The 26,782-nt window shown below is 47.6% G+C and overlaps 1 protein-coding gene across 1 annotated transcript in view; it reads left to right on the top strand.

Annotated features, from left to right (window-relative positions):
• Window positions 1-11,950, top strand: part of NSUN2 (NOP2/Sun RNA methyltransferase 2) — a 29,533-nt gene extending 17,583 nt beyond the window's left edge. Inside the window, 11 exon segments of the mRNA XM_079917298.1 lie at window positions 790-863; window positions 1,432-1,562; window positions 1,874-1,970; window positions 4,687-4,871; window positions 5,517-5,609; window positions 6,338-6,473; window positions 7,265-7,345; window positions 7,659-7,797; window positions 9,000-9,039; window positions 11,016-11,235; window positions 11,238-11,950. Of these exon segments, the coding sequence (XP_079773424.1) occupies window positions 790-863; window positions 1,432-1,562; window positions 1,874-1,970; window positions 4,687-4,871; window positions 5,517-5,609; window positions 6,338-6,473; window positions 7,265-7,345; window positions 7,659-7,797; window positions 9,000-9,039; window positions 11,016-11,235; window positions 11,238-11,333 (1,292 nt within the window). The 3' untranslated portion in view covers window positions 11,334-11,950.
• The last annotated feature ends 14,832 nt before the right edge of the window (window positions 11,951-26,782 follow it).

Genomic DNA, 26,782 nt, shown 5'->3' with positions numbered 1-26,782 from the left:
ACACTTGCCCTATTATTTAGTGTTTGCTTTTAAAAGCCAGAATATTTGGATGTACTAGTGGAGGTCAGTATGATGCTTTTGTCAAAGGTTTCTTACTGTTGGACCTCCACCTCGGGGATTCTTTCGCTCTGTTTTCATGATTGCCTGCATTTTTCATAGCTTCCATGGAGCTTATGTTGGATTTTCCTCTTCCTGAGACCGTCTGCTCTGTCTGTGTTCTGTGGATGGTAGTTCATTTGAGAGGTTTCCTGTAATGGCCCTAACTTACAGCTTCTTGTAGCAGTACTACTGTAGACACAGTGTTCTTTTCTTTCTTTTTATAAATTTATTTATTTATTTTTGGCTGCGCTGGGTCTTCGTTGCTGCGCGCGGGCTTTCTCTAGTTGTGGCGAGCGGGGGCTACTCTTCGTTGTGGTGCGCAGGCTTATCACTGCGGTGGCTTCTCTTGTTGCTGTGGACTTTGTCTCGGACGTGGTGTGGACTCTGCAGCTCCTTACTGCAGCAGCTTTACTGTGCTGTCATTTATGCACGTAACATTCACTTGTTCTAAGTGTGCAGTTCAGTGACCTGTAGTGACTTCACTGCATTTTCGAGAAGAGCTCATTTGCAGTCTCTCCCTGTTCCCACCCCGCCCGCCGCAGGAACCACTAATCTGCTCTCTGCCTGTGTGGATCTGCCCTCCCTGGACATTCCCTGTAAATGGGATCATACAATATGTGATCTTTTATAATTAGTTTCTTTCACTGGGCGTAATGTGAATTTTTGTTTTGTCTTTTGTTTGATACATAGGTGCCTTGGAACTTGCTGATGTGTCCTCTGAGTTGCCAGGACTAAAGTGGATGCCTGGACTCACACAGTGGAAGGTAGTCTTTCTGCAAGGACTCTGACTCAGAAGGGCAGCTCAACTTGATAGACCTGTTAGACTTGTGGTGTGTTAGAGCACCCACAGTTGGGTAACTTGAATAAATAGTACATTTGGTTATGCAGCTCAGAATCAATTTCAAAATTATGTTTAATGACAAATGGTATGATTACACAAATATTTCTCTCTGGCACTGGAAAAGTTTTCCTGTCTTTATTCTGCAGTTAGAAGTCAGCTTTGTTTATTCTCATCCCCATAAGTATAGTTTTGCTTTTTTTCTTTTAACTGGCTGGAATTCAAGCCTTGTTTCCAATATGAAACAATTCAGTTTTCAGTTTTAAACAAGGAACAATCTGAGGCTTGTTTTAAAAAAGAAAAAGAAAAACCCACATGGAAAATGAAAATGCTGCTTTCTAGAACGATTGTCCTGTTTCATGGAATAAAAGGTTGTCGCATTTTTATCTTTGCAAACAGTCCTCGCTTTGGAGAGAAATGAGAATTGCCCACTCTGACTTTTCCTATTATTAGGTGGGGCTGGTAATCTAGAATCCCACCCTCTCGTTCTGCAGGTGATGACGAAGGATGGGCAGTGGTTTGCAGCGTGGGATGATGTTCCGCACAGCAGACACACCCAAATTCGGCCTACCATGTTCCCCCCAAAGGACCCCGAGAAGTCACAGGCGATGCACCTAGAGCGGTGGTGAGCTTGTGGGGAGGTGGGACCTCTAGCGTGTCCTGCGTGGTCTGGGCTGCGCCCATGGCCGACCCCTCATGTGTGAACTTTTCAGCAAGTAAGGTTCTCAGGGCCTGAGCTGCAGGCGTTGAGCATTTGTAAATAACAAAAATAAATGGCTTGAACTTAATTAGGTAATACTTTGGCCACTACGTTAACTTTTTACACATTACACATTGATGATTCTGTCAGTGAGGGTTGGGTGAATATTTACAGCAAAAGAATGTACTTAGGATCAGTTAAAAAGGGTAAATTGTGTGGGTTTTTGTTTTTTTCAGTCTTAGGATATTACCACATCATCAAAACACTGGAGGGTTCTTCGTAGCAGTATTAGTGAAAAAGTCTTCAATGCCATGGAATAAACGTCCCCCAAAGGTAAACATCTTCCGAAACAATGTAGCATACCGTGTGGTCTTTTTGTGCAGTTGAGGCAGAAGCTGGCCGAGGTCAGTGGAGCGTTTTTGTGTGTGAGGCGGTGATGGTGGTGTTCTTAAATTTAAATTTTGAGTTTTCCAGAAAGCAGCCGTGTCTTATAAAGGAGGTGGAAAAGGCGGAGTTGGGAAATGCATTTCTTCTATATCTTAAATCCAGTTCTTTAATAAAAATTGGAAAGTCATAAAGACGGCTGCTCTGTGGTTTAGGATCAGAAGGAACCCCTGCAGGCCAGTGTCTGTGTCTGCCTTCCTGTGGGTAGTTTTCAGTTGGAACAACTCTGCCAACCTCAGGCCAGCCAGTCTTTGCCTTGGCCATAAGAGGTAATGACAAGCTGTCCAGGCCTGGCTGAAGTGGACGTAGATAGAGCCTGACCTGTCGAACGAACCTCAGCCGCCCCCTGGGTTATGTAAGGGAGGCCATGAAGCCGAGGGGTTCGGAGAGGGCAGCCTTGAGTCTTGACACAAAGTTGCCGTGTGATGCGCTCTCTTCCCCTTTATCAGTGTATCAACGTGGGGAACTTTGTTAGCGTGTCCATCAGCCTTCCTTCCGTTGCCGTGGAACATGGCCTGGAGTCACAGTCCATGCTGGAAAACGAGGACAAATAATGCTTGGCCTTTGGAGAAACAGAAAGGAAACTGTTCTCTGGGGTATGGCTAATCCAGACGAATGCTTGGGTCACAGCCTCACACTGAAGGGACGTGGCATTTGCGGGCCGTCGCCACGGCGCTTGTGAGGTTGGAGAGGTTTTCCCAGAGGCGGAGCCCCTGGCTGTCACAGCCCGTCACTCCCGGTCAGGAATGGGGCCACGGGGCTCAGAGCAGCACTCCCTGACACATGAACACCAGCCACATGGTAACTTAAATTTTCTTGCAGCCGCATTATAAAAAGTGAACGAAAAAGTGAGATTAATGACATTTTATTTATCGCAGTATAATAAAATGTGATTTTCATGCAATTAAAGTAAGTTATTAGTGAAATATTTTTCATGCTTGCATTCCGAGATTTAAAAACAGTGTGAACTTTCACTCTAAGAAGCATCTTACATAGCACCGGGCACATCTGACATGGTCAGAGTGCACGACTGTGCTGTACTACAAGGGTACTGGTCAGAGCCTGTCACGTACGTGTACTTCAGGTTCACTTGCACTTGGGGCTGTGTTGACATTTTTGTCACATAAGTGGTTTTGAGCTTTCTCTTCAGTGTGCCACCTCTGATGGGGCATCTTACCTTTTAGAACAACTTGGTATCATTTGCTCATTTAAATCTTACTACTACTTCTGTCTCCTGTGAGTATGTCAGTTCCTCATTCATTTAGCTTTGAAAACCTGTTTTGGCGGCCTGCCCCGTGAGCTCGCCCAGCGTGACTCTGCTGGGGCCACATTGATAACTCAGATTCTCAGTCTTCAGGACGCCGTTGTCTAGTTGAAGTGATGGAGCTTGTAAAAACAGTCAGAATTGGAGCCGGGGAGAGCCATGCTGACAAAGTGCTGTTGGTATCCTTGTGAGGGGGCAGGATTAGATCTGGGTCATTGCAATGGCACAGAAAAAGCCTCCTGCACAGAGGGCCGTGGGAGACGGGCTCCGAACAGCAGGCACAGGTGGGCATAGAAAGGATACGTACCATTGCTAGCCTTGGCAAAGGGTTTGTTCTTTTTTGCCTTTTTTTTTTTTTTAAAACAAATAGAGTACATTTTCTGGGAGGCAGTGTTGCCTAGTGTTAATAGCTTTAGAACCTTACCAACTTGTCCACTTAATAGCTTTGTGAACTGAGGGACATGTTGAACTTTTCTGTGTTCAAGTGTCCTAATTTGTAAACTCACTTCATAGGGATTGAGAATTATCACTTTTACCAATCTTGTGACCTGTTAGAAAGGACGTGTAGCTTTAAAGAATTTTATTAAGTTGAGGTGTAATTGACATAAAACATTATATTACTTCAGGTGGACGACATAATGATTCTGTTTGTATATACATAGTTACAGAATGTATTTCCTCATGGTGAGAACTTTTGAGATCTGCTCTCTTAGAAAGTTTGAAATATGCAACAGTGTTATTACCTGTAGTCGCTGTACTGTGTTATGTAATAGTTTTTTTATATAAGATCGTATATAAAATATACATAAAAAATTAATGTAAGTGAAACATTTTGCACATTCTTAAAGCCAAAATTATACTGTTATCCCAGATCAGAAGTTCGTTTTTCTACAGGTAGTTTCTCAGTCCCTAGAGGGCCACTTTATCTTTCTACTATCTTTCTTCTAACTTCCACAGCGGTTTATCCAGGGGTCCTGGGAGAGTTTCCACTGTCCTGTATGTATGTCCTTGTCTTCTCGGCCCCGGATAGTATGTTTGGGGCAGCATGCGACTCATCACGCAGAGCAGATGCACGGCAGCATTTCTGAGTGAAGACAAGCTGGCGTTGTTGGCCTTTGCTAGGAAACAGGAAGTTAAAACTAGAATCAGTGCCCGTGAATTTTGCTTATAATAGCAGATAGATTTAAGACACTTGTTTTAAAAAAATTCTGTTGTCTCTCTTTTGTACATGAAATGCTGTATTCATTTGGATGGATTTTGCGACATTTTGAGTTCCTTCTTTTCCTGTATCAGGGCAGAGGAGGTTGTTGTGAGTTTAAACAAGCTTACCCCCTGTTCCAGCTGCAGGGTGAGTCTGCAGAGCCGCGGGGGCCTGTGCAGCCGGGCCCCGCAGATCCCATGGGAAGGAGCGTTTCCCACCCCTTGGAGCTGGAGAGTAAACCGGCCGCTGGTATTAGTGACACAGAAGCAACTGAAAGAGCTGAGAATTTAGAGAATAATGAAAATAAGAAAGATGGTGTGTGTGGGTAAGAAACGGTTGTGTCTTTTTATTTTATTTATTTTCTTTTTGGCTGCGTTGGGTCTTTGCTGCTGCACGCAGGCTTTCTCTAGTTGTGGCGAGCAGGGGCTACTCTTTGTTGTGGTGCACGGGCTTCTCATTGTGGTGGCTTCTCTTGTTGCGGAGCACAGGCTCTAGGCGTGCGGGCTTCAGTAGTTGCAGCACATGGGCTCAGTAGTTGTGGCTCGCGGGCTCTACAGTGCAGGCTCAGTAGTTGTGGCACACGGGCTTAGTTGCTCCGTGGCATGTGGGATCTTCCCGGACCAGGGCTCAAACCCGTGTCCCCTGCATTGGCAGGTGGATTCTTAACCACTGCGCACCGGGGAAGCCCAACGGTTGTGTCTTGATTCTCACGTTCTTGTGTCTCCCCAACCCTTGTAGATTAAACAGGAACCCAGATCTCTCTCGGGGGTGGTTTTGCAGGGGTGAGAAGGTCCTTGCTGTATAGGACGCGGTTCAGTGCTGATGACCCCCGGAGGGAAGAGACCTACTTCCCTCCAGAGCCTGGGCGGCATGGAGCTGGGATGAGGGCTGGGCGGGAGGAGGGATGTGCTGTTGGGATTTAGCGGTATTCCTCGGATGACAGATTACCTCGTCTCCATTCCCTTCTCAGTCCTCCTCCATCTAAGAAAATGAAGTTATTTGGATTTAAAGAAGATCCGTTTGTATTTATTCCTGAAGACGACCCATTATTTCCACCTATCCAGTAAGGATGAATTCAACGTTTTAAATTCTTCTTTTAAATTTACTGTAGGGTGAAATGCACATGTGGTCACATTTAACTGTAGTTTTTCATTTAGCCCCTTTTTAACAACGCATGTCAGAGCTGGATGAAAGTTTAGAGGGTGTTTACTGAACCCTTCAATTTAAGGTGAGCAGTAATCAGAGAACCTAAGCCACCCAAAGGTATAGAAGATAGAGAGATGGAAAACTCTGGACTGCGGCCAGGGCTCCCCGCCTTGCTCCCGGTTAGGAAATGAAGAGTAGTGCGTCTGGGTGGGATTTCCAGGTAGAACAAGGTGCTCAGGATAACAGTCTTGGGTTCATCTCTTCCTTGTTTGTTGAACTTAGTATCTTTAAACCAGAGTGGTCACTTACATTCATCGTCTTGTAGATAACTGGTCCTTTGCCTGTGTTTGTAAAATTCCCTCCTAAAATGCCCGTGGAGCAGGTGGGTCCTCTCAGGTGTGCTGTTGGAGCAGCAGTTGGGGGGAGAAGTTGCACCTGTTAATGCAGGTCCCAGATCTAGCTGTGCTCAGGCGAAGCTCCTGGAGGCCCAGGTGAAGCAGGTGAAGGTGGGCGTCCACGGCAGAGTGCCAGCACCCTTGACCACAGCAGCTTTGAGAAATGGGATCTGTCGGGGAGAGCAGGCCGCCAAGAGGCATTCTCACATTCTGAACGGAGCTCTTATAAGCAGCCCTGTCTTTTTCACAGGAAATTTTATGCTTTGGGCCCTTCCTTCCCAAAGATGAATTTGTTAACTCGAACCGTGGAGGGGAAGAGAAGGCAGCTCTACATGGTGTCCAAGGAGCTGAGAAACGTGCTGCTGAACAACAGTGAGAGAGTGAAGGTACAGCTCACAGCCCCGGGGCCCGCGTGCGCTCAGCGCGTGGTGCTTTCGTGTCTGCTCGGACTCGGCTGGGAGGGGCTGGCCCTGACGCGGCCCTGCCAGTCTGTCCATCGTGGGCAGAGGGGAGCCGAGCTGCCCGGGGGCCTCAGCCACTGCCAGGCACAGGCTGCCCGGCCGTGTCCCGTCCGCCCCTCTGGGCTCACACCGTCTGCGTCCCGGGGGACCGACGTCTGCCTGCTGCTCCTGTGGGCACTTGGCTTTGTTTTTTTCCATTTTCCTTAGATTTTTTCCACTTCTGGGCCCTCTTTTCGTTTGCTTTACAGTTTTCCCAGCTCATTTCCCTCTTGCCTGCTTGTTTAACGCAGCTCATCTCTGTGGTCTGGAGGCCCCCGAGGTCAGAGTGTTCTCAGGACAGTGCTAGGCCATTAGGTGCCGTCTTTCCTGTCCTCTCTTGGGTGTCCGCTGGGGCTTCCAGGCTGACGGCATCCTTGCTCCCGATGGGCCGTGGAATGTGTGCTGACCTATTCTTGTATTCTCGAGTTTCCTGGTTTTAACGTCTATTGTAATTATCAGCCCGTATAAGCCACAGAAACCAAAGCCGTGTGAGAGTATCGGTCGGGGCAAGAGAACGTCTATTTTAGTCAGATGACTCTTGAAGTGTTTTCCACTCCTTTTTTCCTTCTTTTCAGCAGCTGCTTAGAGCTCTGTCTCCTTGTGCTAGAAAGGAGTATTTTAGTCGATTATCCTGACTTTTCACTTACGTGCGTTTCACCTGATATTTTCCATTCCAGGTTATTAACACTGGGGTTAAAGTCTGGTGTCGAAATAACAGCGGTGAAGAATTCGACTGTGCTTTCCGGTTGGCGCAGGAGGTAAGCGCAGCTGGTGGGGCGGCACGAGCCGTGAAGGCGTGGATGGGTGATTCTGAGCCGGCCCGGCGGGTCAGGACCATTGAGCACCGGGCCGGCTGCTGCCAGGGGGGCTCTCGAAGACACTGAGCTTTCCCGGGGCGCCAGGGTGGGGCTGTGCTTGCTGGCCTGTGTCCCGCCTGCCTGGGGCTGTGGTGAGGGTGGGGCTGACGTGAGGGGAGGGCCCGCCGAAGCCCGCGGCCTTGGGCGGGCGGCTCCCCTCACTGCATGGGCGGTGTGCTGCCGTTCGTGATGGCCACTCTCTTTATTCCCACAGGGAATATATACCTTGTATCCATTTATTAATTCAAGAATTGTCACCGTCTCGATGGAAGATGTTAAAATTCTGTTAACCCAGGAAAATCCATTCTTTAGAAAACTCAGCAGCGAGGCATACGGCCAAGTCAAGGACATGGGTAAGCAGTTTGACTGGCGCAGAGGCGTCGCTTGTCCTCGCACACATAGTGGAGATGCAGGTGTTCCTGCCTGACGGAGCTTTTCACTTTCATGTACGTTGTGGCTTTGTTCTTAGTGCCTGTGTCGATTTTCGGAGGGATTTCTGGAGACACGCCTGATAATCCTTTTCATTGAGGGTCAAGGGCATTGCTGGGGTTGCTCTCCTTCCCCGAGCCAGCCTTCCACGGTCACCTGTGCAGGTGTCGGGGCCCGGCCGGCCCACCTGCCAGAGCCCCAAGCCGCCCGCTGTCACTCAGGCAGCCAGGACCGGGCCCCGCGTGGAAGCAGAGGGCAGGTCCCAGCGCTCAGGTGTGTCTGCGTCTCGAGGCCCAGGAGAGACGAGCGCAGGCTGTCGGCTTGGTTTGGCAGCTTGACCAGCCCCCCGCGGTAGAATGTGCGTCCTTGCCCAAGGTTCCTGCTGCTCTGCGGGTAGCGGTCACATCCTTGCTTTTCTGTTTCATAAACGTCCACCTCGAATCACTGAGTGACGTTTCCTCCTACGAATACAAATAATTCCACCTGGGACTCTAGTTCTGTTTTTCTTTTCATTCTTGCTTGCTTTTTTATAACTTATTCCTTATTTCCGGCTCGATTGGATGAAAAGGGCACAAATCAGTCATTGAAGTTACGTGGTCTCATGCCTTACGTTCCGGCCTGAAGCCTGAGCAGTAGGAGCTCGCCGTGCCGAGGCGTCCTCGTCTCCCCAGGCAGGGCTGCGTTCAAAGTAGGGATTGCTTTAAAGGATGAGGGGACGTGTGTTCTCTTTCTCTTTTAATCCTACATTTGGACGACCGCAGCATAATTTTTGACAGTTTTTAATGTGTTGTTCCATGCTCTTTCTGGGAGTTGGAGCAGTTATTTACTTAGTCTTGAGTTCTGAGAATTAAGCAGTAGTTAATCCCCACCTCCCTGCTCCTGAGAGAGGCTTGCTGAGTGTTTTCCGTCTCTCAGTGGTCTGACGTGAGCCTCTCCTACACTGTCCCCTGGCACTTGGTGCCTGGCTTGCGGACGGCATTGTGAATTTAGACGGAAAGGCCTCTTTTCTGCCTCAAGACCCCTGAGATCAAGAGTCCAGATTACTGTTCTCTGGGCACATAAACGTGCACCGCAGAGGTGTCCCTGCTGGCAGAGCTCGACCAGTGTGTGTCTGTTTCTCTTCCAGCCAAGGGCAGCGTCGTCCTGAAGTACGAACCGGACCCCACGTAAGTGAGACGCTCCTGCCATCGGAGCCTCCGTGTTCTTGGAGGTGGGAGGATGGTGGGTGGTCTTAGAAGCCTTTTATGATGTTCCCCTCAAATAGTACTGTGCAAATTTTAGAAATGGAATATTTTCGTATATCATGAAGATACTCTTGATAAAACAAGCCATGTGTATTTTTATTTAGAAGATAAAATGCAGAGTCCTATTCTCTGTGCCCCAGAAATCTAATTCTGATTTTTATCTTAAACAGAGGAAGTGTACAGATAGGACAGTCAAGAGAGGTTGAGTTCTTCCACCTCTGCTGTTGGTTTGGCTGGTGTTTGTGGATCACCCGTTAGGTATCAGGCAGTGTTGCTCTGGGCCAGGGCATGGGGGGCCGGCCCCCGTAGCTAGACTGACAGCCACCTCGGGAGCACAGAACCACTGTTCTGCGACACCCCTCACAGGGGGAGCAGGTCCCACGTGGTCAGCACTTGCCAGAAACAAGACAGAGGACTTGGGTGTCAGGCCCAGGGGTCCTCAGCAAGGGGATGGCAGAGTCAGCGTTTTCATCCCCAGACTGGTTTACATTTAACAGCTGCCTCTGTCAAATAAAGCACCATTTCCAAAGGAGGAGATAGAACAGGGTCTGGGCTGGAGAGGGGTTTGGGCAGCTTCTCTGGAAGGCAGGACCCAGCTGGACAGCAGCCTGGGTGGAGTCTGCACAGGAGGCCAGGTCCCAGCATCCAGCATCGTCTGCGGGGAGCAGCCTTGGGGGGGGGGAGGTGGGACCAGGAGTAAGATGGCAGGTGGGTTTTAAGGTAACAGTGCTTGTGTGGCCCACGTAGAAAACTGTAGGCTGTTTTAAGATGTGGGTCCGCTTTTCCACATACACTGGTTTCTACCAGTTGAAGTACACAGGTGAAAAGACAGCTTCAGGAATTAGATTTTTTAAAGAGGAAGACAATGGGAGTATGGGAATTTTCTGGTATTTTCCTGTCATCATTTTTTACCAAACCACTAAGAAAAGGAGATGTGTTTCCATCTCCTTTTCTTAGTGGTTTCTCTCTTCCTGGTTCAGGCCTTTCTCTTCTCTTTTTTTGTTTGTTTTTTAAGAAATATGATTGAAACGCTTGTTTGTTCCATGCACAGCCTGTGTCACTGATGCCTGGCATCAGGTAGGCTTGGGACACATGTTTACTTAAATGAGGGCTTTAGGAGCCTAAAAACTAGACCAGAGTCACGTTTGAAAGAAAGTAAATAACAGTATGCATGGTACACGCTGGTACGCACAGTGCTTGATAAGGGACACATGCGCAATACAGACAGTAGCCGCCCTCCCAGTTAGGAAAGGGGAGTCGGTGCCGCCTGGGAAGCCGGTTGCGCAGCCAGGGTGTTTGGGCCCGGATGGCACTGCTTGCTGGACACAGGCAGGCTTGGTGTGCTGGGCATTGTACCGTTGTGGGGGTGGGTGACCAGACCCAATTCTGGGAAGCACTGAGTCTGCAAAGACTGGTGGTCCTGGCTCCCGGTCCTGGCACCCCACGCGGCTGGCGCTGTTGCTCTGGGCCCAGTTACCCGGCCTCTGCGGGGCCTCAGTTTGCTCACCTGTAGACGTGGGCAGGAGCTGCAAGGAGCCATGAGGGACAGGACAGATTCCTGTTGGTGGGTAGGGTGGGCATACAGATAGGTCTTCACATTGGCGAAGACGCAAGTATTTGGAGATTCTAACACTGAAAGTGTTTGAAATCTGCAGATTTGGGGGTTATTCCACTGTGAGTTTTTAGAAGGAAAGACTGGCCAACCTGAGGGTGTTGATGCTCTTCAGGACAGGAAGAAGGAAGCTGGTTTTCTTTGAGAGAAGCCTCCATAGAATCACAGACTAAAATGCCTTCCCCGTGGCTTGGGGGTATTTTTGGGGGAGCAGTTCTATGTTAGTACTGCCTACGGTGCAGTTAGGAGGATGTTTAACGCTTACCCGGAGCCGTTCTGTTCACAGGAAACCGGACACACTCCAGTGCCCCATCGTGTTGTGTGGATGGCGGGGAAAGGCCTCGATTCGAACTTTTGTGCCAAAGAACGAACGGCTTCACTATCTCAGGATGATGGGGCTGGAAGTGTTGGCAGAAAAGAAGAAAGAGGGGGCTGTTCCGACAAGCGAGAGTGCAGCCAGCCCTGAGGCTCCGGAGGACAAGGCGGGTGCCGAGCAAGGGGCAGAGTAGCCGGCCGGCCGGATGCCGCCACAGGCAGTGACCCGGCGGCCGGCCCGCCCTGGTGCGCTGGCTGCAGGGGGTCTCCACCTCGGCGTCGCCGCTGAGACGAAACCCAGGCCTACTTCTGACTGGTGAGGCACACATCTGTAAAGACTGGGAAGTGACGGAAGGTTAGGTCTTTGAATGACCCCCGGACTCCTTTCACATGGAGCGTATGGAAGGTATTTTTTTAGCTTGTTAGAATTTCCCCATTTCTTTGGCAAAGATGGGTCCAGTATGCCTGTTGCCGATAATAGACTTTCATTGTAAAAGTCTTATTCCACCAAGACATATAACTGCCCTGGCAGAAAATTTCAGGTCCCTTTTGTTATGCCTATATTGGTCTTAAGGCCTAGTGCTTCTTTTAGGCATTTTTTTAGGGAGAATCTGTAACTACGCGTGGATTGTTGGAAAACTGTACTATCAGCTTTAATAATTGTATTAAGTTGCCCATTAGTGCGACATTAATACGCAGTGGGGTTAATATCTGAGGTCTCAGATGACTTCTGTGCCTTTGTAATAAAAGGTAAAATACACTTTCTCACAGTAAGAGCTGTATTGTGAATTGTGATACTAGTCGTGAGGGGCTTATGTGCTGTTATTGGAGTACCCTGCAATTTTAATTTTTAAATGGGTTTGGGATCCTTCGAAAGTTTAAATAAAGAGTCGTTAATGAAAATGGGTATGTGTACGACTCTAGTGTTTACTCCGGTTCATGAGGCAGAAGGAACTAACTTATTTTGGGGTAAATGGAAACATTAGGATTAAAGCCTTAGCTGGTGGAAGGAATTTTAATGTGAAGACAGCTCTTGAATAAAGTCAGTAGTTAGGCCTGAAAGCGCTTGAAGGACTTTCTTGTGGGTTTACCTTTTATCCTCCAGAGGGCGGTATTGACCCTTCAACTACAGTGAGCCCGATTTGGGTGGGTAGAGGGTTGCTTAGCAGCTTGGGAACCATCTCCAGTGCTGAATGGGCTCCCTCGGGCACTGTGCTGACCAGGCAGGAGCTGCGCGGTCATTTCAGTTAATCACTTACCAGGTCCCTGCTATGTGTCAGGCGGGGTTCTGGGTGACACATCTTATCATGACAATCAAAATTTCAGAAGAGAAGAGTAGGGTGTGGTGAACCTTCATGGCCCTGTCATCTGGCTTTCACAGTGAATACAGTCTTATTAATACCCACCTTTTTATATTATTTTGAAGTAAATCGTGTCTAACATTTCAAAAGATAAGGACCCTTTTTCTTTTTAAAAAATAACCTCGGGACTTCCCTGGCGGTCCAGTGGTTAAGACTTCGCCTTCCAGTGCAGGGGGCGTGGATTCAATCCCTGGTCTGGGAACTAAGATCCCACACGCCTCATGGCCAAAAAACCAAAACATAAAACAGAAGCAACATTGTAACAAATTCAATAGGGACTTTAAAAATGACCCACATCAAAAAAATCTTTTAAAAAATAAAAATAAAAAATAACCTCAGGGGCTTCCCTGGTGGCACAGTGGTTGGGAGTCCGCCTGCCGATGCAGGGGACATGGGTTCGTGCCCCGGTCCGGGAAGATCCCACATGCCGCGGAGCGGCTGGGCCCGTGAGCCACGGCCGCTGAGCCTGCACGTCTGGAGCCTGTGCTCCGCAACGGGAGAGGCCACAACAGTGAGAGGCCCGCATACCGCAAAAAAAAAATAAAAATAAAAAAATAACCTCAATAACTTCACACCAAAAGCAGTAACAATTCCTTAACGTCAAATAACTTACATGAAAATTCTGTACACCGAAAACTATTAAGACATGGATGAAAAAATTGAAGACACAAATAAATGGGAAGATACTCCATGCTCATGGATTGGAAGAATTAATACTGTTGAAATGTCCATACTGCCCCAAGTGATCTTACAGATTTGACGCAAGCCCTAAAAAATTCCGATGGCGTTCTTCACAGAAAAAAGAATCCTAAAATTTATATGGAGCCACAAGAGACCCTGAATAGCCAAGGCAATCTTGAGAAAAAGGATAAAGCTATAGGCATCATATTCCTGATTTCAAACTGTATTAAAAAGCTATAGCAAAGCAGTATGCTATTGGTAGGAAAACAGGCATGTAGATCAGAATAGAAAGCCCAGGAATAAACTCATGCATATATGGTCAATTTTTGGCAAAGGAACTGAGACTATACAATGAGAACAGGACAGTCTCTTCAATAAATAGTGCTGGGAAAAGAGGATTGCCACATGCACAGAGCATGAAACTGGACCCCTATCTTACACATATACAAAAGTCAGCTCAAAGTGGATTAAAGACTTAAATGGAGACTGAAACTCTGAAGTTTCTAGAAGAAAACATAAGGGGTAAGCTCCATGACATGGCTCCTGGCAATGATTCTTTTGCGTATGACAACAAAAGCAAAAATAAACAGGTGGGACTACAAAGGAAACCAACAAAATGAAAAGGTAACCTATGGGATGGAAGAAAATGTTTGCAAACCATACGTCTGATAAGGGGTTAATACTAAAATTTAACCTGTTAATACTAAAAATACAGGGAACCCATACAACTGAATTAAAAAAAAATCCAATTAAAAAAAGGGGCAAAGGACTTAAGTAGGCATTTTCCCAAAGAAGACAAATGGCCACAGATACATGAAAAAGTGCTCAACGTCAGCAGTCATCAGGGAAATGCAAATCAAAACCACGAGATGTCACCTCACAATTTGTTAGGATGACTGTTACCTAAAAGAAGAAAGGCTGGTGAGGACATGGGGAAGAGAGAACCCTGGTACACTGACGGTGGGAGTGGAAAACGGTCTGGAGGTTCTTCGAGAAATTAAAAATAGAACTACCAGATGATTCAGCAGTCTTCTGGGTATTGATCCAAAGGGAATGAAACTTATCTCCAAGAGATATCTGCACCCCCGTGTTAGTCATAATGTTATTTACAATAGCCAGGGTACGGAAACGGGTAAACCTAAGTGTTCATCAACAGATGAAAGGGTAAAGAAGTGGCGCATGTATATACAACGGGATATTATTCAGCCGTAAAAAAGGAAGCAGTCCTGCCATTGTGACAACATGGATGGACCTCGGGCGTTGTGCTGAGTGAAATAAGGCAGACAGAAAGACAAATACGACATGGTGTCGTTTATGTGTGGAATCTAAAAAAGAAAAGTTGAACTCAGAAAAAAGCAGTAGAAAAGTGGCTGCTGGGAGATGGAGAAGAAATAAAGACGAAAAAACCCCACCAATAGCTTAGTTAATGTTCACATTTGCTTCTTCTCAGTTTGTTTTTTAAATTGGTTTGGACAAATAGGCCACACGCTGTGTTTGGTTGATTTGTCTCCTAAGTCTTGATTTTGAAATACTTTCCAGCTCAGTAGTGTGAAGAGTTCCTATTTACCCTTCACCTAAATTCCTGTGTCTGTGTGTGTGTAACTAATTTTTTTTTCTGAACCATTTGAGTTAGTTGCAGACATGTTTCATTATCCCTTACTACTTCAGCATGTCTTTGCTAAAAACAAAGGCACCGGGAGCATATCAAGAGGCTCGTGACGTGGATTTGTCGCTTCCTAGTTAAGTTTTACTGGAGTAAAACTGCCTCCACATTTCTTCACTTAAAACATTAACAGGTATTTTGCAGGGAGATACTTTGACTGTGTATCTCTTTGTTATCAAACTTGACCAGCTTTAGCATTTCTTGGTAATTTTTCCTGAACTAGTATTTACTATGAGATCTGCAAAATGATAATTTGCTATTTTATCACTCCTCTACATTATTAGTTTGCATTCTACACTAAACACTTTTCCCCTCTCCCCCATTTACTTCTTTATTCATTTATGTCATGTGGACTCAAGGATTCCTATTTTATTCAGTAAGCTATATGTTACTGTCATTGTCCCAGGATTTGCTGATGGGAGTTGCTTCTAGTTGGTTCTAACGTCCTTCCACATGTTCCCATCATGCTTCTTTCTGGTACAATGATGGTCCAGTCCTGGAGCCACCCCGGATCCCCAGATCCTTTTAGTGGAACCTGGTCGTTAGAAACCAACGTCTGGTATTAGGTGTGCTCACAGCTACTGGGGTGTTGTTTCTTACAAGCCCTCTCAGCAGAGAGAGCTAGGAAATAAATGCGTGTGTGTGCACACACCTTACATTTGTACATCTGCATGTGTTACCTGTACATTGTTTAAAACCATGTCACACCAATACCTCTGATTCCAACCCACCACCTGGTTCTATTGTAGTCCCCCTTCCATATTTACCCTCGCTTTTTTCCCACATAAGCAGCGTAGCCCTGGTTTTCCTATTTCTATTTGTTCAACATTTGAAGGTACTAATCCCCTCTTTCACTGGAGCTGAAAGCCTCAGACCCTGGCCCTTCCAATTCCCACCAGCTGTGCCGAAGCCAACTTCACCAGCCAAAGGGAAGGGGGAGCTCTTAGTTCTGTTCAAGTTTCTCCAGAGCTCCTTTAAAATGCAGATTTCTGGCCCTATTATTGGAGACTCTTATTTCTTATGGCCGGGTGGAGTCTAAACCCCATATGGCCTGACTTGTGATCAGGTTGAGGACCATTGGTTTATATAACCTTAAAGGCAAATTAGAACCCTTGCCGTTTTCTTTGCAGTAAAGATGGCTAACATTTGTTCAGCTGAGGTACTTTACAAACATTTTGTGTAGCTGTAGTCTATATAGGCATGGTTAGATCGTCACGACCAATATTAAAAGACAGCCATAATTCAAACCCAGGTCTGTCCACACTGCATCCTAGTTGCTGTGCGCCCACGCAGTCGATAAAACACCCTTGAGTATTTAGATCTCATCCCGATTTAATGTATAAGCCAACCCAAGTCCTAGGTAATAACAGTCATTTAACAGGGCAATGTCGGACCTTTGCCAATGATAAAGTGATTTACTTACACTGACTCATATCAGTCAGGTGTGACCAGGAGAAACCACATAGTAATTTGTGGGAACGGGAAATTTAATAGGAAGGATGGCTTATGGTAGTGGAGTCGGGGTAATGAGGGCTTGGCTGGTAAAAAGTAAAGAGAATGGTGAAGGGTATGGGAATGACAGAAGGAGCAGCTAGCCCTGGGCGAGAGCACCGCAGGAGGAGCCCATCACTCCTCACCCCGGGATTTGTTGAGGAGTGTGTGACTGCAGGGACATTGCTATGGCTCTGTGTTGGTGGAACTTGCTGGAAATCTGCCCTCTAGGGTGCCGGGGAAGGCTGTTGGCCACTGGGCGCTGCTGGCCATTGCACCCCGCAGGAGCTGGACACAGGGCAGCTGCACACAGTGGGGCAGCTGGGGAGCAAGGACACCAGAATCTTGAGGCAAAACCCCTTCTTCCTGCAGTGTCTCTCTAGTGCCCTCTACTGCCAGAACTGGCAGAACTGTTTCAAGGACCCAGATCCCTTTTGGCAGAGAGGGCAATGATGGATGAACTTGTAGCCATGAGACAATAAACTGACCAGTGATATGTGACTCATTCAATACAGCAACCTAACGGAGGGCGGTATTATCACCCCTGCTCACAGATAAGGAAATTGAAGCAAGAAATAAGTAACTGCCAGACATCACACAGAGTAAGTGACAAAGCCAGGATTCCAATTTTTTTGGTTTTGTTTTTTCTTTAAAACACAGTAGTTTATTTTTTTTTTATCATATTATGAGCAGCCTGCAGGTAGGCTGTTTTGATAAATACGGGAACTTTAGTTACCAAAACATAAAGAAAATAATTCAAATTTAAATGTAAATGATTTCCCCTGATTCCCTAATTAGGGGTACAGCAATTGGCATATAACATTTATTATTATTATTTACATAACCAAGTCTTCATTACCTTTTGAAAAAATAAATTCAGATTTTTTTCTTCAGACCTGCTCCTTCCCTGAATTAACAGGATTCCAATTTTTAAAAAAGTCTTGACCTACAGGAGCAGAGCCGGCAGTTCAGTTGTGACTGGGGCCTCTATCACAGGACACCTCCCTTTTTAAGGGATGGTTGCATTGCAAGGGCTGCTTTTTAGTGATCGCATTTTCATGGTTTCAGCAGCTTTTCAAAATTGCCAGTAAGGAGTGAACCTCCAGAGGAACAAATGTGATATATGAGTATATGTTTTCTTGCTTCTTTTAAAATTAAAGCTGTTTAAAACCTCTAAGCTTTTTTTGTCAAATGTAAATTTATGAGCTTTTCTCGAAGCAGAGGATAATTAGGAGGGTTTGGTTTGAGACATGGATTGAATCCAGGCGTCTAATTTCACTGCCCCCCAAGCCCTCATAAAACTACAGTAACCATATTTTAACAAACAAAAACAAAAAGAGGGCAGTACAGAAGCAACACAATTTCAGAAGCTGGAAAGCAAACTGAGAGGTAGTACTAAGAGAACCGAGAGAGTGAACGCCTAAGTCAGTGGTGAGCACAGCCGAGAAGCAGTCCGCTGTGCAGCTGTCCACAGGCGGCCCTTCCCTGGGCTCCTGAATGTTTGGGGCAGTCAGTCTCCCCGTGGGAGATTATTGGAAGACACTTCTCTGGAACCCGTCCAGCTCCAGGGGAAAGATCTAAAGTGTGGCCTCAGGGTTCCCAGAGCTGGCCGCCTAGAGTCACCCTCAGGTGGCGTTCTCTCCAGCAGTGCCGCTGAGACGCCTTGGAGCCCTCGGTAGTCAAGAGTGGACAACCAAGGATTCCCCAGACACCTGGAAACAGCCTCTGTCATTGAATATAGGAATCAAAGCAAACAGGACAAAGCAGCTAGGAAGAAGCACAGACTACAGGGAGAAGAAAGCTTCTTAAAAAATACCCCTTTTATTAAAAAATAAGCTAGAGGATGATGGTATATGGCTAAGCCTGATGAGACCATTTAAAAACCCGAAATAAAAATTGACAAGGATGTTCTTAACATGAACACTTACACTGAAGGTTTCTCTCCGGTTCTAATCAATATTTTGGTGAGGGGTTTCTGCTCTGAAAAGAGGGTGTTGCAGGAGAAAAGACCGATCTGGCTGAAGAACGAACGTTTTCTCGCCAGGACACAGATACGCTCGTATTTGCCTAGAGGGCATCTCTGAAGGAGACCCACACGTCCAGAAATAGCGGTGGGTTGGTTGCAGGTGAGGCAACCTGGGAGACAAATTTTTCACTTAAAAGCCTCTGTTTCCTTTGAGCCTTGGAATGCCACCTTAGAGAAGATGATAAAATAAAGTTCCTAAAAAAGAATGACAAATATACATAACCCTGACCCAGCAAGTCCACTTCCTGCACTTGCAAGTGAGCAAAATGATGTGTCTGCATCATGCAATGCAACATCGTTTATGGTAACAGAAAACTGGAAAGACCTGCGAAGCCCATGGCAAGGGCACTGGTGAAATTAATGATGCCTAACCATGCAGAGGAACACTCCGGGAGGAAACCAAGAGTCCTCTCCCAGGGGACTGGGAGAATCATCCAGCCAGTTGCGACGTACGTGTGAAGTGCTGTCCACCAGGAAGCTCATCAGAGACTCAGAGCCCAAGGTTTGTACCAGGGCTGGTCATGTAGGCACCCCCTGCCTGGCACATTCAAAATCCCAGCCTTCCGCAAGGAAAGCAGGTGTTCTGGACATTGCATAAACAGTCGAGGCACAGAAACCCTCCCAATCAGTTAGGGTGGGAGGAACACTCCCCAAATTCAAGTTCCCAGAGGCCAGCCTTGCATTCAGGCCTTTCTGAGGACAGTGGTCTCAGCCCTGCTGTGTTAGCTCTTCCCGGTACACCTCTGCCCTGGCTCACTCACTTGGATGACGTGAGTGCTGTGTTGAAGGAGCAAAGAGCTGAGGGCCCTCGGACAGCATCTCACATGGCACTGAATCCTGCCAACAGCTCGGGCGGGCCTGGAAGTGGGTCCGTCCTTAGTCAAGTCTTGAGATGACTGAGCCTCGTGAGACACCTTGAAGATGGACACCCAGAAAAGACCCAAATTCCTGATCCACAGAAACCACAAGACGGTAAACATTTCAAGCCACTAAATCCTGGGGTGATTCGTTATGCAGCCATAGATATCTGATATAGTCACTTACTGACTGATTGACTGACTGTGTGAGCCCGGGCAAGTTTCTTAACATCTCTGGGCCTCCATTTCCTCATCTGTGAAATGGGCATAATGACGGCACCCACCTGATAGGGCTGAAGTTGTGACAGAGTGGGACACGCTGGGGACAGCACTTGACAGCAAGTGTTTCAACGTGGAGGCTGATTTTTTTAGGCTGCTAGGACAAGGCATTCACTGCTAAGCCCTTGTTTCTTTTTTTTTTTAAGATTTAATTTTATTTATTTTTGGCTGCATTGGTTCTTCGTTGCTGTGCATGGGCTCTCCCTAGTTGCGGCGAGCGGGGGCTACTCTTCGCTGCGGTGTGCGGGCTTCTCCTTGCAGTGGCTTCTCTTGTTGCGGAGCACGGGCTCTAGGCGTGCGGGCTTCAGTAATTGTGACATGTGGGCTTCAGTAGCTGTGGTGCGCGAGCTCTAGAGCGCAGGCTCCGTAGTTGTGGCGCACGGGCTTAGTTGCTCCGTGGCATGTGGGATCTTCCTGGACCAGGGATGGAACCTGTGTCCCCCTGCACTGGCAGGCGGATTCTCATCCACTGCACCACCGGGGAAGTCCATAGCCCTTGTTTCTTTTCCCTCTTGGATAAAACCTTTTGATCAGGTAGACAGAGATCAGCTGGGTGAAGTACATGCAGCTTAAACTGTGGTCTCGCTCACAGGTTCTGTTGCTGCAAAGGTCCTCAGTCTCAGGAGTGACTAAGGCAGTCAGACACGGAGGGAAAGCCCGGGAACCGCATAGCACCACCTGGTTCATATGCTTCTGCTCTCACTTCTTTTCCTGGGCTCGGGGAGGGGGTGTTTCATGCCAGGGGTAGCAGCTCAGGAACTGGTCTCGGCAGGAAATACAGAACTGTGTAGTGGACCCCATTCTTTGATTTTCAAGCACCAGTTTCCATCACCAGCTCCTTCCAGCCTTAAAGTCAAACTTCAGTATTGAAGATAGTTTTAAAGTAGCGAATGAGAAACTCATAAAACCTGGAAAACATAGGTCTTGCATTAAAAGTATCCAAGCACCTGGGAAATTATGCAAATTTGTGTTCTAATTAGATTATTTATAAGATTGTCATTGGTGTCAGGAGAATGGCTACACTTTTTGAAATAAAAATAAATATCTGTGGTTTGTTTTCCAGGTGGATTTTGGTTGCAACAGATAGCATTTCCCAGTAACAAAATGTCTAAATATTTAAGCCAGTTTTAAACAATGACAAGTACAAACAGTATAAAGGGTCCAGAGCATGCACTAACGGGATGCAACCAGTGCCAACGTTCAGATATGCCTTTTATAACTGATCTCTCATTATTAGCGTTGGACCGCTTGCATGGCCCAGGCTTTGGAAAGGCAGAGACATAAAGTACATATAAATATAGAAGTGGGCAGTGCTCTGCTTCCCAATGATATCAGCAAGTCAAGTCCGGCGGGTGAGGGAAGGTCGAGGTGTGCTGAGGGCCTGTCCTGCTTGGGAGCGAGGTGACAGTTCTCTAAGGCTGATTAATCAATGCATGTTTTAGTTAGGTTCCCTGGGAAACAGCCCCGGGCTGGAGATCTGCATGCAGGAAGTTTGGATCAGAACGCTAGGCCCAGGGAAGAAAGCAGGGCTGGGCTGTGTGCCCAAGCATGGTGCATTCCCTACACAACTGACACGTGTTTGGCAACATGGTAGAGACATAAAAATAGGAATTATGACTTCCCATCCACTAGAGGAAAAAGGTAACAAAATTTTATCAGTCTAAGGGGAGCAATGAATGGGGAAAAAGGATAGAAATAACAAGAAAACACAAACACAAAACAGCTCAAACAACTGAAACGAGACGGACACAGGCAAACACTAACGAAAGATGGAGGTGTGGGTGTTTTGCTTTAATATTATGTGGAAGAGTCCAACATTCACAGCGTTCAGTATTTGAGAAGTTCAGATCAGCAGGATGCCTCCCCCCACCTTCTCCCGGCCCCCTTTCTCCTCCATGGCAGCCACGAGCATCAGTAATTTCCTGTATATCCTTCCAGAGATATTCCATGCAGGTATTTTCTCCCTTTTACACAAATATGACTTCTGTACAGAATGTTCTGCTCCTAGCATTTGTTTTTATTAAATAATGCAGCTTGGAAATGATCTCATATCAGGACCTCAGGAGCTTCGTTCTTTCTTAGGGGGCAGAGGATCCCCTTAGCCAAAACCTCGTGAATAGACACTTGGGTTGTTTCCGGTCCTTTGTTACTACCCCAAAAGCCTGCAAGAATAACCTTGTACCTTTCATTTCAAATACTGCACACGGCATGTGGGTTAGAATAAATTCCTAGCAGTGACATTTATTGATCAGGGAATATGTGCGTTTTAAATTAGGACAGATATCAGGCGTGTTGATATTAATATCAAATAAAACAGAATTCATTGTAAGACACATTAAATGGGAAAAACAGGAATATTTTATATATTTTATATTCATAAAAGAAATAATCTACCAAGAACATATAACAGCATTTAACCTTAAAACACCTTACAACAAAGTACTAAAAAAGCAAAAAATATTGCCAATAGAAGAAGAAATTGACAAATCCAGTTACATTAAGAAATTTTAATAATAACATCTATCAGAAATTGACAAGCAAAGTAGAAGATAGCGATTTGAGTATCAATTAACAAGCCTGAGCAAACACTAAGTAATGAAATAGAACACATACCCATTAGGGGTGACCGATCATTCAAAAGCTTTTGGAAAGACCAGTAAAACAGGCACCTCTCTGGTAACTGCTCAAGGAAGAAAGAGACAGTGAGAGAAGGCAATTGCACTACTGGAGAGACTTGTAAGTGTGCAAGGACACATCCATCCCCCTTCGTGCCAATGGGCTTGAAGGCATGGGTGAAATGAAAACATACAGGAAATCACCAGATTTGTTCCAAGAAACGGAGAGAAACAAAGGGAAAGGGCGGTTGCAGATGCACCCACCTCCTCGCCCCAAACAGGCACGAGGCCCAGGGGGATTTCCAGGTGAACTTTGCCAAATTTTCAGGGAACACCTCTTTCCTATGTTAAATTCACTTTATAGAAAAAGTTAGGACATTTCCCCCATTGTTCTGTGTTGGCGTACCCAGGAGGCCCCACGTGGTCAAGGACACATACAAAAAGGAAACCCTGCTGCTGACACATCACTACCGTGGATGTGAAAAGACCTAAGTAAAACATTAGTGAGACAAGACAAGCCAGGAATTAAAATAAGGGATGTGCTATGATGTATTCACGGGGCATAAGGAATTACATTCTCTATATAATTATATATTCTATTATATATACTGTAGACATTATTTATTATATATTTACATTATAAAATAAACTATATATGAATGTATACATTTAATACAGCTACATAAGGAATCATAGGAATACTCAGTGGTTAAAGGAGAAAAATTAAAATATTGACTTAATGAAATTCAAGACTCATTCCTTACCTTAAAAGTAAAAATAAGCTAAGAATAGAAGGGAGGGCTTCCCTGGTGGCGCAGTGGTTGGGAGTCCACCTGCCGATGCAGGGGACATGGGTTCGTGCCCCGGTCCGGGAAGATCCCACATGCCGCAGAGCGGCTGGGCCCATGAGCCATGGCTGCTGAGCCTGTGCATCTGGAGCCTGTGCTCCGCAACAGGAGAGGCCACAATAGTGAGAGACCCACGTACTGAAAAAAAAAAAAAAAAAAAAAGAAGGGAACTTTTTTAACTTCATGAAGGGTATTTATCAGAAATCCTGTATCAAACATCATAATTAACAGTAAAAATATTAGAAACCAGAACCAACTAACAGATATTGTTCACTATTGTCTCAATTAGTCCACATCGACAGTCCTGGTCAGTTCAGTGAGACCAAGAGAAGAAATGAGGGAAAGAAGAAATCAACACTGCCATCATTTGCATGTCAGATAATTATCTATGTATGAAAATCCAAGAGAATGAACTGTAATGGTATATAAAACTCTCTTATTTAAATAGTTCAGTGATTTGATAAAGATAAAAGACATCATAAACAAAGATTTTTACAAAGTGACACGCTGAGAGAAGATATTTGCCATATGTATAACAGATAACACATCACCTCCATGCTATGTAAATAGCTTCTTCAAATCACTAAGAGAAAGATGAACAATTTGAGAGAAAAGTAAGCAAAGGAGAGACACAGGTAGTTTGCAGAAAAAGATGTGCAAGTGACCACTAGACAGCCCCACGCAGACTTCAGAAATGAGAAATGACAGTGTCAAGGAGTTTTGATTATTCACTCATCAAAGGGACCAAAGTTGAAGGGGTGAAGGTGGTGGGCAAATGGGTCCCTTCTGGTTAGCGCCACATCTTGGGAGGTGGGCTCTCCCTGTGCTTCCGGTTAGATTTCAGGAGAGGCTGTGGTGCTGGGTTAGGGGCGGGGATCTCCGTGGATCTCAGTTGCTCTAGGACTTGGGTCCCAGGAGTCGGACGGATGAGGCTCTTCCCTGTTCTCTCACGGGGCTGAAGGGTGGCCAGGTGTGTTTGTTTGCGTGTTTAGCCTCTGCCTGGCTGGCTGTGACCCTCCAGGGATGACAGTCCTAGTAGAGGTCTTCACTGGCATGATGTGCATAAAAGCCACAGCGGTGGTGTCAGGTGTCACCCAGAGTCTGGGAGCTGAGATGTCTCCCAAGCCCTCTCTCACCAGCTGAAGCCGCAGGCCCTGCCCAGGTGCTCACCTGTTGTCATAAACCCTGGCGGCCGCATTGGCACCTGCGCTTCCACATGCCCTCTAGCATTCGCTCTCTGTCTGCTTCCCTCCCTCTAGACAGCAAGCTCCGCCAGGACGGGGAGGTTTACCTCTCTCCGCAGGGCCTGGTGTTGGTAAGCGAATCCCAGCGGCAGGCGTCCTGTGTGAGGGATGCCAGCCTCTCGTGGGGACACTGGCTTTTCTGTCCCTCCCTCAGGCTTATGGTTTGGGAGGAAGTGAGACTGGCTCTCTGGTCACGTGTGTGTGTGTGTGTGTGTGTGTGTGTGTGTGTGTGTGTGTCTGCTTTGCCCAGCTGGTCACAGGACTCAGGGAAGGGGCTAAACAAGCCCCCATCCCCCCACCCCTGGGACACCAGCCTATTGTGAGATTCAAGGAGCGGAACCTGAACCAGCCGGTGCTTGGGAAGCATCTACCTGGCGTGCGGCCCCCACGTGCTCTCCGATTCATCTCCCAAGCCGACACCTGCTGGATGCTTGTGCCTTGTTCCCACATGGAGACACGCTGCCTGGTGGGTGGGCATCATTGCCTGGCACGTTTCAGGACGAGGAAACGGGAGGAAGCGCTCAGAGGGCTCTACCCAGGGACAGAGCTGGGGTTTCTCTCCTGCCTCGCCAGGGCAGCCTGTGGGGGGAGGAGAGACCCCTCGTGCAGTCTTGTGCAGATGTAGCTTAAAAAGCATGTCTATTCAGCATTATGAATATGAATTTTACACTTGGAACATGACACTAAGAACATTAAAACATCATTAATTGCAGAAAATTAAGCTCATCTGAATCTTGGCAGGTGGAGCTCTGTAGAAGACCCCCTTCCCAGCCTGGGGCCCTCCCAGCACCTCCCCTCCATGCTGGCACAGTATCAGAATCTCCAGGAGGGGGAGCGAGAGGAAAGATGCCAAGATTCAGCCACAGGATTTTAAAAGCTCCCCCTGGAGGTTCAGGACCAGGAGGCCGGGTAGGTCTCAGACGGCCCTGAGCCCTTGTTCTCCTCTCCCTCTTTGTCATCAGGAAGGGGCAGAAGGGGCTGCATACATGGGGGGCAAACGCTTCCACGTTTCTGTGAAACGTGCTGCCCTCGCGGTGAGGGGGCGGGGAGGCCCTTCCTGTAACTGACATGCAAAGACCCACTGCCTCACCCGCTGATGAGCATGTCTGTGCAGCTGTAACTGGTGCATCTTCAAACCCCGGATCTCTGGGAACAAACGACGCACTGGCCCCAGGAGCTGCAGAGGCTGCCCACACCGCACAGGCGAACGCGCTGCCGACTCGGGTCCCCGCATGGCTTGGCTTTCCCAGGCTTGCTCGGCTCCCGGGCTCTCAGCCGAGGGGACAGCAGGGGGCAGCTCTGAGTCGCCGTGGATGGGCTGGATTGGAGGAGGGACCCGGGCGCCCAGATACCTCGGGCTGTTCCTGGGGACAGCGGGATGCGCCAGGAGCATGTTGGTTTCCTTTGCCTGGGGAGGGGTGGGTGGGTGCATTCCGAGGCTCCTTCGATGATGGACGAGGGTGAGCATCCGGTGCCTGGGATCCGCAGGGCTGGCGGGGAAGGCACAGCCCTCGCCGAGGAGGACACACAGGTGTGCTTTCCCTGAGTTCTTACAAGGGGCTAACTCCTGTGGAGTAGGGCCAGCCACAGGCCACAGGGCACCCCGATATCTGTGAATAATAAAGATCAGGCCAGTGGTTGATGTCGGCCTCTGAACACCCCTCCCCTCCCCACGCCGGGCCACACTGCCCCACCAGCCTCCCGTCACATTTTCACCTTTGCTGCCCCCTGCTGTCCCCTCGGCTGAGAGCCCGGGAGCCGAGCAAGCCTGGGAAAGCCAAGCCATGCGGGGACCCGAGTGGGCAGCGCGTTCGCCTGTGCGGTGCGGGCAGCCTCTGCAGCTCCTGGGGCCAGTGCGTTGTTTGTTCCCAGAGATCCGGGGTTTGAAGACGCACCAGTTACAGCTGCACAGACATGCTCATCAGCGGGTGAGGCAGTGGGTCTTTGCATGTCAGACTCGCCAGGGGGAGTCACTAAAGCCCTGAGGTCTCCGACCTGCTCACAGAGCCCAGCTCTCTCTGGGGGTGGCTCTGCCCTCCCTTCACTAGAGTTGGGGTGCTGTGCCCACCTTCTGAGCCCTGGGCCCCCAGGATTTACAGTGGAGCAGAAGGCCAGGGATCTATTTGAGATCATGTATTAGATGGTTAGAGAGAATTGCTCTTTGATTTAGAGCCATCGGGAAGTGAATCGTCCCGGTGGGATGGGTAATAAATGACTCATTTTATAGACGAGGAAGAAACGCCAATCAGCCACTTCCATTCCCAGTGGGGGAGCTTCTCGTAGGTGACCCGTGGGCTGGGTCCCACCGAGCAGCAACAGTTAATCCTCAGTGTCCAGAAGAGCTTTCGCGGCCACTATTCCTCCATCCCCGCCCTCTGGTCAGGTGCCCGGGCATCTTCCACCGAGTTCTCCCCAAGGGCTGCGCGTGGATGGGCAGAGTGGTCCCCCTTCTGAGCTCTTCATCCTGTACTGTTCGGTGTGTCATTCTCCAGGGAATGCCACGGTCAGGATGGGCATTTTCGAGGATGTGTTTTTCTATCCCGCAGAAAAAGGATTGGCAGGAAGAAGAATTTCTTCTCTTTGCTCCCTGGAATTCTACCTGTACCTTGAAATTCCTACCAAAGCCCCCAGCCTAAGGCATTGCATGATTTAAATATCAATTGAATTTCAACC

This window comes from Stenella coeruleoalba (genome assembly GCF_951394435.1).
Source record: "Stenella coeruleoalba genome assembly, chromosome: 3".
Taxonomy (NCBI): domain Eukaryota; kingdom Metazoa; phylum Chordata; class Mammalia; order Artiodactyla; family Delphinidae; genus Stenella; species Stenella coeruleoalba.
This window is presented reverse-complemented; position numbering and strand designations above follow the sequence as displayed.